The sequence below is a fragment of the Myodes glareolus genome, chromosome 16 (genome assembly GCF_982192425.1).
Source record: "Myodes glareolus chromosome 16, mMyoGla1.1, whole genome shotgun sequence".
In the NCBI taxonomy this organism is placed as follows: Eukaryota; Metazoa; Chordata; class Mammalia; order Rodentia; family Cricetidae; genus Myodes; species Myodes glareolus.
This window is the reverse complement of record NC_142041.1, coordinates 61,698,892-61,711,022: the sequence shown is the minus strand read 5'-3', so window position 1 is coordinate 61,711,022 and position 12,131 is coordinate 61,698,892. Positions and strand designations below refer to the sequence as shown.

General features: G+C 44.5%; 1 protein-coding gene across 1 annotated transcript; it reads left to right on the top strand.

Annotated features, from left to right (window-relative positions):
• The first annotated feature begins 432 nt into the window (after positions 1-432).
• Rpl7 (ribosomal protein L7) lies at positions 433-3,835 on the top strand. The gene is made up of 7 exons (XM_087897244.1): positions 433-590; positions 1,257-1,434; positions 1,654-1,820; positions 2,190-2,327; positions 2,428-2,537; positions 3,195-3,404; positions 3,772-3,835. Exons 1-6 carry the CDS (start codon positions 577-579, stop codon positions 3,401-3,403), a joined length of 816 nt encoding a protein of 271 aa, XP_087753370.1. The 5' UTR covers positions 433-576; the 3' UTR covers position 3,404; positions 3,772-3,835.
• The last annotated feature ends 8,296 nt before the right edge of the window (positions 3,836-12,131 follow it).

The window sequence follows — 12,131 nt, the reverse complement described above, 5'->3', positions numbered from 1 at the left end:
CGGCCGAGGTTGGGGGGGGGGCAGGGCAGCGTGGCCAGGGGCGGCAGGAGCCCGCGGAGGTGGCCGACAGTGACTTCGTATCTCAGCTAGCCGCTGAGGGCGTGAAACCCCAGACTCTAGAGAGCCTCACGGGAATCACCACCGCGAAGGCTGCCCAGAGCCTCGGTCAACGTCGCCCTGCAGCCCGGCGGGCTGTGAAGTGATGCATGCTGGGATTTGTAGTTCACATTCATAAAAGTGGCTTTTGGGTCCAACGATTCCGCGGAGTCTGAGCCTAACGTTGTCAACGCAAGCTGGAGGAATTAAAGCTTCGAACTGATAAAGTGTCAGCGTCGTACTCACTTAAAAAAGAATGTACTTAGTGTGTTTGTTTTCCCATGAGTTTTATCCTGAAGTTGACTGGCAGTGAGTAGGTCAGACTGTTGTTAATTTTGCGCCTGCAAAGTGAGCGCTCATTTCCAGATTCTTTTCTGGCTTATCTCAGGACAGCTATAAGTCCTGGGGCTTCGCGCTCGCGGACCTTTAAGGGGACAGTGCGCATGCGCCGGCTTCCTCTTTTTTTTTCCGCCTGGAACCATGGAGGCTGTGCCGTAAGTAGAGTCTCGTCTTCCCCAGAATCCTCCTCCATCTCCCACACTAGAGGCATTTTGTCTCCCGTTTCCAGTGTCTGACTGTAGCCTGCACCACTGTCTACCTGTCTGAGTGTTTGTGACGCTGCGTGACTTTAGCAGGGGGGCACGGGCAGCCGAGGCGCGGAGGCCTCGGAGACGCCGGCAGCAAGCGGCAGAATGTGTGCGGAATCCGCCGCTTGGGCGGAGGTCCGCTTTACGGTGTAATGCGTTTCGAGGGGTCCAGGAATGAAGTTCCTTCCTGGCTAGAGCTGACTTAGGCATTTGCCAATCGCCCCACACCTTCGACATGTGGAACTTGAGACTCGAATCAGGAGAATATTTTAGAGTCCTGGGACCTTGGCCCTAAAAGTTGGAGCCTAGCTCTTCTACCAGAGGCCAGGACTGATGACTGGGAATAGGCCTAAGCCTTAATACCTTAAAGGCGTTAGCCTTTAAGACGTAAAGGTTCACAGGTGAATATTAAGGACATGGAGGAAATCTAAACTCTGCGTCTTCAGCAGAACCTTCTAGGACAACGGAGATGCCAGGGGGTGACGGTTTTAACAGCGTGGCATTGAGTATCTGGTGTGTTTGAGACAACGCTAAGGTTTTTCAGTTATTAACAGTACCGTTTGCTAATGACAGGGAGAAGAAAAAGGTTCCTGCTGCGCCGGGAACCCAGAAGAAAAAGAAGGTTCCTGCTGCGTCAGGAACCCTGAAGAAAAAGAAGGTTCCTGCAGTGCCAGAAACCCTGAAGAAAAAGCGAAGGAATTTCGCAGAGTTGAAGGTGAAGCGACTTCGGAAGAAGATTGCCCTGAAGTCTGTAAGTAAACGTTGGGGACCCCTGGTCGGGACTGAGACTAGAGTGAGATGTTAGTAGATTTTTCTGCTTCGTCGTGGTTATTGCTAAAGAGCTTCTGGCAGGTCCTTGTGAAAATCTGTCTTTTAAGAAGCTGTCCCATACTGTGGCGGGACAGATTCCTAGAGCTGACGCTGAGCTGTGTTTGGGAGCTAAAGGGTGAGTAACTGCTGTGGTTTTCAGCTGCGAAGGGCCCAGAGGAAGCTCATCTATGAAAAGGCAAAGTACTATCACAAGGAGTACAGGCAGATGTACCGGACGGAGATCCGCATGGCTCGGATGGCAAGGAAAGCTGGGAACTTCTACGTGCCCGCAGAACCAAAGCTGGCGTTCGTCATCAGAATCCGAGGGTAAGTTCTTCCGCCTGTTCTAGGAGCCCTGTGCAGAGACCAGGGCAGTATCGGAAGTGTAGTTAGAAAGGGGACCAGGGATTCACTGAGGGTTTGTTTGTAGCACCTCTGCCTGAGCGGTGCACTCTGATAGCACTGTGGAAGTTGTCTAAGAGGTTATAATATGCCATAGTAGTGTAGCAAAGATGTCTACAAAAGTAAATGCTTCGTCTTTTATTGTATGACAGGAATCAAAAGATAGAGAGGGCGGGTTAGTAGTGGTGTTAAATCTATTTCTTGGGACTTGCATACAGTCTTGTGGTTTAATTTACTGTTATTTGAAATTATGGTAAAAGCTGCGTGAATGTTTTTGGTCTCTTTCTGTGGCAGTATCAATGGTGTAAGCCCAAAGGTGCGCAAGGTGTTGCAGCTTCTTCGTCTTCGGCAGATCTTCAACGGCACCTTTGTTAAGCTCAACAAGGCTTCAATTAACATGCTGAGGATTGTGGAACCATACATTGCATGGGGGTGAGTTTTCTGCTTAGGGGCTTAGTTATATGACAAGATGAACATAAATACTTTGATGGCTGTATTCTGACTGAACCCTTCCCTGATTTCCCTATTTCAGGTACCCCAATCTGAAGTCAGTAAATGAGCTCATCTACAAACGCGGCTATGGCAAAATTCATAAGAAGAGAATTGCCTTGACAGATAATTCCTTGATTGCTCGATCTCTTGGTAGGTTTGGTGGTTGGGGGGTCGGTGCTTGATCAAGGTCATGTTTACTTTTATTTTGTATATTTGTGGGTGGAGGCCGCTGTGCTATGTGGTGTGGCTGTGTCTCACCAGAACCTAGAGTTACATTCTGACCTGTCCTGTCTTTTCATGTGCTAGGATTACATACAGGCAGGCCACCACGCTTGTCTTGTTGGGGGGGGGGGTTCATTGTCTCTAAACTCCAGTCCTCACTCTTGCTCAGCAAGCAGTGTTATCTCCCGAACCATTTTCCCTGCCTGGCCCCTATGACATGATCCCCAAACTCCTCGATGGTTTTAAGAAAAGTAAATGCAAGGTGGCTTCACACATCTTTATTTTTGAGATAAGGTCACAGTTGTATCTTTTGCTGGCCAAGAACTCAGATTTGCTTGCCCCTGCCTCCCAACTAACTGATAGGATTAAAGGTGTGTGCCACCGTGCCTGACTTGTCCTTGTTTATTTGATATTATTTAATTCTGCCTTCAGTTGTGTTTGTTGAGTAGCTGGGTGGTAGTGGCACTGACCTGTTCTACAGATTAGGTTCCAGGACAGGCTCCAAAGCTGCACAGAGAAACCTTGTCTTGAAAAAATGATAAGTAAATAAAATGGGTGATCTTAGACTCGATTTTTTTTTTTCAGGTAAATATGGCATCATCTGCATGGAGGATCTAATTCATGAGATCTACACAGTTGGAAAACGCTTCAAGGAAGCGAATAACTTCCTGTGGCCCTTCAAATTATCTTCTCCACGAGGTGGAATGAAGAAAAAGACAACTCATTTTGTGGAAGGTGGAGATGCTGGCAACAGGGAAGACCAGATAAACAGGCTTATTAGACGGATGAACTAAGGTGAGAGATTGTGTCCTGAGAGAACTAGTCTTGATTTTTTCTTTTTTGAGACAGGATTTCTACATATTTCTAGCTGTTCTGGAGCTGACTGCGTAGATAAGGCTGGCCTAGAATTCAGAGCTTTTGCCGTGCAATTGCTGGGATTGAAGGCGAATGTCGCCATGCCTGGCTGAGAACTAGTTTTTAGGGAGGACATGTAATTTTGAATGCTTTCTGTTAAATGTTGATTTGGGTGTGTCTTTTTTATTATTTTATTTTTTTTTACTATGAGGGGTTCTGTCTGCCTTTGAAGTATGTTCTTTTACAACTGATGTTGCCTTGTAGTTTGGAGAGTAGTCTTTAACTTGTGTATGTTTTTCCTTTTCAGGTATTGCCCATGGTATTTTTGTAATCTGGTCAGTTAATAAACAGTCACAGCCTGGCAAACTGAACTGTGTTGGAGTCTTTGTTGGCCTTTGGCCACCACTGGTGGTAGCAAGTCCTGGAATATGAAAAGTTAAGTCATATCAACAGCCTGGAACATGCAGAACCAGCTCCAGGTTATGTTGTTCAAAACCATTTGTTAGAAGACTTCTCTGAAAACAGTCATTTTTTTTTTTCTTAACTTAAGTAAATGAGTGAAACTTCATGGGCATTTGTGATTTCTAGGAAGATGCCAGAAGTTGGGTGAAGAAACATTTGCTGCTGTAATGCCATGTCTTAGGCTTTGGCTCTCCTGGCAGCCTAACACCTGAATACATCTTCCCTTTTGTATTTCATCTTGTTTTAATTCTCATGTGTGTTGATGTTTTTCCTGTGTGTGTTTATGTACCACATGTGCATATTGCTCATAGAACTGGGATTACCATGTGGGTGTTGAGGCTTCCAAACCTCTGGAAGAGCAACCACTGCTTTTAACTGCTGAGCCATCTCTAGCACTTCTTCCATCTTGATACTTTTAGTTTTTGATTTTAAGTGAATGAATTATAATGCTTTTTAGTGTATATTTTAAGCAGATACTTTGAGCATCTAAAGCAGTTGCAGTGAAATTGGTGAGCAAGATTTAAGATTTTTTTCTTATTTTCACATGTGCAGTGGTGTTTTGCCTGCATATATGTCTGTGGGGGTGTTGCATCCCCTGAAACTGGAGTTAACAGACAACTGTGAGCGGCCATGTGGGGTGTTGGGAATTGAACCCAGGATCTCTAGAAGAGCAGCCAGTGCTCGTAACTGCTGAACAATCTTCAGGCCCCTAAAAGATTTTTTAAATATACATATATGATGTCTTCTAATCCCTCCTACTGAACCCCTTGATCACAAGTCCTCTTATTTTCATGTCTTTGTGTTGTGTCTACTGCATTTAATTCTGTTGCCTACACGAGCATAGGATGTAGTTACTTGCCCTGATCAGTTTACTAAAGGCTATATCACTAAGGGATATGACTGCCCCTCCCCCAGCAACTATTAATTACCTACCTCAGAATGTAGCATATAACATAGTAAATGTTTTTTGGTCTTGAGAATATTGTCGAGTAGGTGACTTAAATTTGGGAGCACTGTTGGAGAAATTAATGATTTGAGTACTTCTCATGACTGTGGAAGATAATTTCTCTGAGACTCTTGAGAGACTGAGTTCTGGAGAGAAATCTAGGTTAAGCTGGATGTGGTGCTACACACTGTTAATCTCAGCACTTCAGAGGCAGGTGAATCTTAATTCCGTGCCAGTTAAGGCTACATAGTGAGACCTGGTGTCAAAGAAAAAGTATATGCTCAACTGGGTACTTGAGTTAAAAGGCTCTCATGAGCCACATGGTGTAGGTGCTGCACTGAGCCTGGATCCTCCACAAGGTGCCTCCTCGGCCAATACCTAACACTTTGCTCGGTGTGTCTGAGCAGGTGGAGCCAGAGTTTATGATCTGTCTTTGTATCTACAACTGTTGGTGCCTCCTTGGTTTCCAGTCTTGAGGGGGTAGGACAGGTGATAAGATGACCTCTGAGAGATGAGAGTCAAAATACAGCAGACTGCTGGGAGATGGTCTTTATCAAAGTGTTAGGGCTGTCTTGTGATAGGATCTTAGTTGATAGCCTTTCTTGGAGCATATGTCGTCCAGTGACTGCTTTAACCTGAATTTGCAGCTACATTTTTTTTGTATTTTAGAGAAGTTACATGTTCACAAAAACTGCTACAGTCATAAATGGTATACTTTTTAAAATATTATGTATACAATTTTCTGTCTGCATGCATGCCTGAAGGCCAAAAGAGAGCACCAGGTCCCATTACAGATGGTTGTGAGCTACCATGTGGTTGCTGGGAATTGAACTCAGGACCTTTGGAAGAGCAGGCAGTGCTCTTAACCACGGAATCATCTCTCCAGCCCCATAAATGGTATATTTTTAAGAGTATGAACAAGTTAGTAAATTAGGAAATCTGAGCAGGTTAGGCATAGGTTAACATGTAGGAATGCCTGGGATGAAGAAATAGACACGGAGAGGGTGACTGCATTTCTCTTGCACATGTCCTGTACTTTGTGTGTGTGGTAGGGGGTGGGGTTGCCTGTAGAAACCAGACATTCTGAACCAGTGGGTAAGAGGACGAGAAAGGAACTACAGGAAAATAGTGACTTGTGACTTAAGATAAGCAGAGAATAAAGTGCTGTAAGGTGTTGAGGGTCAATCTGTTTTCTGCAATTGCTAGACTTAGCCATTGTTTCCTAGTGCATTTTAAAAAGTCTTTTGTGGTCATAGCTGAGTTTTAGATGAGACATTTGGGTTCCCATCTCCACACTGACTTCCGAAGTCGGATCTGGGAGGTAGCTCTGTATGTTAAAGAACTTGTGGCAAAGCCTTAGCCAGACAACCTGTCAGGAACCCATGTATGCAGTGGGCTACATGTCAGCACTCCTATAACAAGGAAGTCAACCCCCCAGGAGCTTGTGGACCCCCTGGCCTGGAGTGTGCAGCCCAGAGACAAACAGGACACCCTTCCTCAGACAGCTGGAGGTGAGGATGGATCCTGAGTCCCACATGTGCTGTGGGAAGTTGGCATTCTGATGGTACAGCTGTAAAAGTCTCCCCGTCAAGTGGGGAAATACTTGTGTTGAGCTTCATAGGATGTTAATGAAGGTGAAGTATTTCTGGTTGTCTCAAAAGCTGCTTGGAAGTGTAGCTTGAACACATAATTAGCTTGTCCAACACTAGATAGAAAACAGCTGGTCTTGTACATCCATTCAACAGATCAGAGGATCGGGTCTGGAGATTGGAAGTCAAGAGTTTCACTATCAAGTCAAGGTGTCAGCAGACACATGGTCCTTCTAAAGGAAAATAGTTGCCTTTAGAATGAAAACTGATTTTATCTTTGTCTTCTCTCATTTATAAAATAAGTTGTACAGGAGAGTGACTCTGGTTAAGAGCACTGGCTGCTCTTCTAGAGGACCATAGTTAAATTCTCAGCCCCATATGGCAACTCACAAGCATCTCAAAGGTACCAAGCATGCATGTGGAACTCCTAGACAAATCACCTATGCATAAATAAAGATTTAAAGTTAAAGTTGCCTTTGTGCTTATGGAGTACCAGTAACTCAACTTGGGTCATCGGAGTTGGTGGCAAGCAATTTTACCTACTGAGCCCTCTCTTTGGACTCTACTTTTAATTTTAAGAGCCTTGTGACATCAGGTCACTCTAATAAGCCAAGGTAATTTATTCATCTCAAGGTCTGTAAATACATCTGCAGTCTTGTTCCGTATGGTGTTCACAGGCTCCAGGAAATCTCACAAAGGGGCGCCCAAATTACCTTGTCAATTGTAATCTTGAGTCTGAAACTCTCGGAGGCACCCTCCTTCCCTCTTCGCAAACCTATTTTTTTTAAGCATTTGTCTGTTCTGAAACTTGCTCTTCCTAGGTGCTCTGTCTAAGTCTTGATTCTTAACCCTGTAAAGTAATAGAGTAGCATTAAAGTTCCTGGTGCATTGTAGCCACTTCACACACCCCTTTTCTATAAATTCATATATATAAATATAATCGATTTAAAGTTTTTTTTTTTTAAAAAAAATAGATTAGCAATCAATTTAGGAGGCTGTTTTAAGTCAACAAGGAAATTTTATATCCTGGCTAGTTTTTTGTCAACTTGACACTCGTCATTTTGGGACAAGGGATTTTCTGTTTTGAAAAATGCCTCCCCCACAACTAGATTGGCCTGTAGGCAAGCCTGCCATGCATTTTAATGACTGATGGGGGAAGACCCAGGTCATCGTGGGCAGTGCCACCCCTCGGACTCTGGGTCCAGATGGTTTATATATTTAAAAAGGTGGAGCATGCTGGTACGCAGCATTCCTCTATGACCTCTGCATCAGTTCCTGCCTGAAATCCTTTCAGCCCCATGTTGCTTTTTGTCGTACTTATTACTGCAGTAGAAACAATATACTGCAAATACAAAAGAAAACTCCAAATTGTTCCTAACTGATTCTAAAAGCCAACCAATATACATGCTCATGGCTCTTCATATGCGTTCAGTACCTGTGGCTGGGGTACTTACTCCGCACTGTGTGCACCTACTTCTGTCACATCTGCTTCATTGTGCATCACCTGGAATGCTGCCACCTGACTTTGTCCAAGCATAGTGTGTTTTGTTTTTAAATTGCTGCTACTACACTCTAATGCAAGGGTGTTTGACCCACTCTTGGAAAAGTTCAAGTCTTTTATTAAATCACATTGACAAGTCTTACGTTGTCCAATTACATAATGTTATTAGAAAAAAAATGTCATTTGCTTTCAACACCCCAGAGAGATTTCACAGTTTTCCCTTTGCATTGTTGGGATGAAGACATGACTTCAATAGTCCTTTTGCTGGGCTAGTTAGGTGGCTCAGTAGGTCAAGCTTCATGCTGCCTAGCCTGAATCTGCACCCCAGAGCCCACAGTGGATGGGAGGACCAACTCCTGACGTTGTCCTCGACCCCCACATTGTACATGAGCACAGAGAAACGTTTTTGGTTTGGTTTAAAACTTATTACATAGGAAATTCAGACAGCGTAGTGGGAAGATTCCAGCTTCCTGCTTTCAAGTAAACACTAGATTATTCGTCTCTAAAAAAACCTCATAAAGTTGAGTTGCTGAAGCAGTCATCAGTTCCAGTTACCAATGTCAGCCCTCTAACTTACCTTTTGCCAAGAAAAGCCATATACTTGAATGCCATTAGGTCTCTCTCAAAAGTAGGGCCCTAGTATTCCCAGGTCTCTGGCACCTCCTGGACAGATCTGTCTGCCTCGGGACTGTCGTACCGAGCACTGCTGAGGCCCCCAGTGCCTGCTGAAAATACAGTGAGTCGTCTTTAGAACAATAGCATTTGAAGTTCCAGGCCTCTGGTTAGCAGGCACATTGTGGTTATTGTGGCAGAGGATAAAAGGGGGAATATGAAGTGTGCATCTGTGTATATGTGTGTGTGTATGCACATACTACACACACACATATACACAACTGTTGGACAGAGTCATAGGAGTAATGAGACCTAATAATAGGACATGTTGCAGGAACACAGTTCATATTATATAAACTGGAAAATTTTATAAAGGAAGCTGGAGATACAGATTTATATTAATACTATCTCTAATACATGAGGTGAAATAATTATGAATTGCTTGGGCTTCATAGTGTTTTCCATTAAACTAATTAATTTTTTTAAATTTTCAGTTATTGTGTTAGGCATGCATGTGTGTGCATTCACTCAATGTGTGGTCACGTGTGTGTTTGCACACATGGATCCATCTGGGAAAAAGGATGATCTTGAGTTGGTTCTCTCACCTTTGTGAGGGCTCTAGGGATTGGACTTAGATCATCAAGCCTGCATCGTAAGCACTTTACCCATTTGCTGGTCCCTAATTTACTGTTTTACAATATTGTATTTATTTTGCATATGTGTATGTTCACGTTACCACAGTGTGCCTGTGGAGGTCAGAAGAAAATCCCTGGATGCCTTTCCTGCCTTCTTGTGGGATCACAGATGGGTGAAACTTGGGTTATCAGGCCCTGGCCCTGGAAAGTATTTCTACCTAGTGAGCTATCTCATATCTCCAACTTTTGTAAAAAAAAAAAAAAAAAAAAAAAAAAAGGACAGACAGGCTGCCACATAACCCAGACTGTCCTTGACCTCACAGTCCTCCCTCAGCCTCAGCCTCCTACAGGTTGGAATTACAGGTGTGCACCATGAGTCACTTGTTCTCAACATTATGTGCTGGCAATTGTTTGGATATTTATACCAGCTGCATGTGGAAGGTTATTAGGTACTCTTTCTAGATAGAATCACTGTTTTGTTTTTAAATGAGAAAAACTTTTTGGCTAGAATATAATTGCATTTTTTATTCTGTTAAAAATCTAAGTAAATATGTTAGTTTGCCACTTTTGTGTGAATTATTTTCACATTCACCCTCTGTCATTTCTTCTGACTGGGATGTGGATAGACTTGTACTGGGGAGATGGCTCAGTGGGTTGATTGCCTGCTGCCCAAGTGTGAGGTCTGGGGGCCTCAGAACGCATGTAAAACCTGGGACTGATGGTTATGCCTGCAATCCCTTTGCTCCTACCAGGAGATAGGAGGCAGAGTTAGCAGAATCCACAAAAGCTCAAGGGCCAGCTAGTCTGGCGTAGACAATTATAAACAGCACAGACCTTGTCTCAACCAAGGTGGGCAACAGCCTGTTTGTTCTCTGTCCAAACAAACATGCCTGCATTCAGAGACACAAACATGTGTATTGTGTGTGTGTGCATGCATGTACGCATACACACACTTTTAAAGACAGGAGAGACAGTGAAACAGTAAAATAAGGTGGCCTCTCTGGGTTTTATCATGTCATTGGCAAATAGTATGTGATCCATTTTTGGGGGGGGCTCCCTCTGTTTCTACTGTGTTTTGAATGTGCTCATGTTGAAACTTAATGCTCAATAACATTAAGAGATACAAGATTATTGGTGGTTAGGTTGAAGGTTTTGTCCTCATGGATGGATCAATGCCTTACAAATTGCCTGGGGGCAATATGGCATCTCTCTTTTTGCCCTTCTCCATGTGACATTTGTCTTTCTGGAGCATGCAGAGTTCAAAGTGCCTTCTTGAAAAAAGGCACTGTGCCCTCACTGACCCTGCCCTCCCATTGATCTTGAATTTCTTAGCAGTAGATTTTTTTTTTTTCTTCGAGACAGGGTTTCTCTGTAGCTTTGGAGCCTGTCCTGGAACTAGCTCTTTTAGACCAGGCTGGCCTCAAACTCACAGAGATTCGCCTGCCTCTGCCTCCCGATTGCTAGGGTTAAAGGCGTGTGCCACCGCGGCCCACCTAGCAGTAGAATTTTAAGGAAACAAACAAGCCGGGTAGTGGTGGCACACACACTTGGAATCCCAGCACTTGGAAGGAGAGCTAGGTGGACCTCTGAGTTCAAGGCCAGTCTGGGCTACAGAGCGAATACCAAAGCTACACAGAGAAACCCTGACTCGAAAAACCAAAACCAAACAAACATAAGCATTTAAGGGAGATTTTTAGATACCCAGCAAAACAACAGTTGGGGAAAGGCAGAGTTTGTATGGTGCAGGAACCAAGAGGGCACGGGGAAGAAACATTTGAATACTAGCATATTGTTTAATCCACGCAATCTCTTCTGTGTGATTCTCTACTTTGCAACCAGAACTGAATTTATAATTGGTTTTGAGATCAACTCCAGACATGTGGTCTCTTAATTTCTACCCACTAATTTATACCCTTAAGTTAATATGCAGCCCAATCCTATATATGTATCATTATCCTTATTTTTTGTCAAGAATTCTTTTATTTATATAAAGTATACATATTCATGTATTTATTGGAGACAGGATATCATGTATTCTAGACTGGCCTTGAACTGATCCTCCTGCCTCCAGCACAGGGTTTGGGATTACAAGGCATATGCCACCCTGCCCTCTTTTATGTGGTGCTAAGCACCAAACCCAGAGCCTGGTGTGTGCTAGGAGATGGATTCTCCATCTAGATGCCCAGATCCTTTGACCCTAGTTTCACACGAGGGCTTAGCTTTCTCTACCGGATCTAATCCGAATTAACTTTCCTAACCAGAGGCCCTGAGGACTGGTATCCTGTGTGTTGAACAGCAAGGCAGGCTGATGCTGAAATTACTGAGTAGTTGCGGGTGCTAGACTTCTTAAGGTAGGGAGGGGGACACCCTTTTCACAAAATACTTGAAAGGGTCTAGTTACTTTGAATCTGGAAAATGAGGCTGATGCCAGCTGATGTGCCAACGGCCTAGGAAGCCAAATTCCTACCTTGTCCAACTGTCTATTCTCTCTCCTACCCTTGGAAGAGTGTCAGGACTGACTAATGTCAGCCAGCCTTGTTTCTGCATTGCTCGGCTCTCAGCAGTGACCCAGAGGTAGCAACGGTGTAAGCGGTCTCCTAACCATTCGGGCATCCAAACAAGTTTGGTACCCTGACGCAGGATCCCTTCCCTGCTCTCAGTGTAAGCGGTTTTCTAACCATCACAACATCACTCTAACCCAGTACCCTGCCCTGCTCTCCTGACCATCCCAGCATCCACTCTGGCCCGGTACCCTGCCCTGCTCTCCTGACCATCCCAGCATCCACTCTGGCCCGGTACCCTGCTGTACTCTCCGAGCTCAGAGGGACGGCCCCAGGCTACCGGCGCCTAGCAACCAACGGCGCACCGGGCAGGCGGGGCCACAGCTGCAAGCGCTCGCTGGCCCGGCAGGACCGGGCCGTG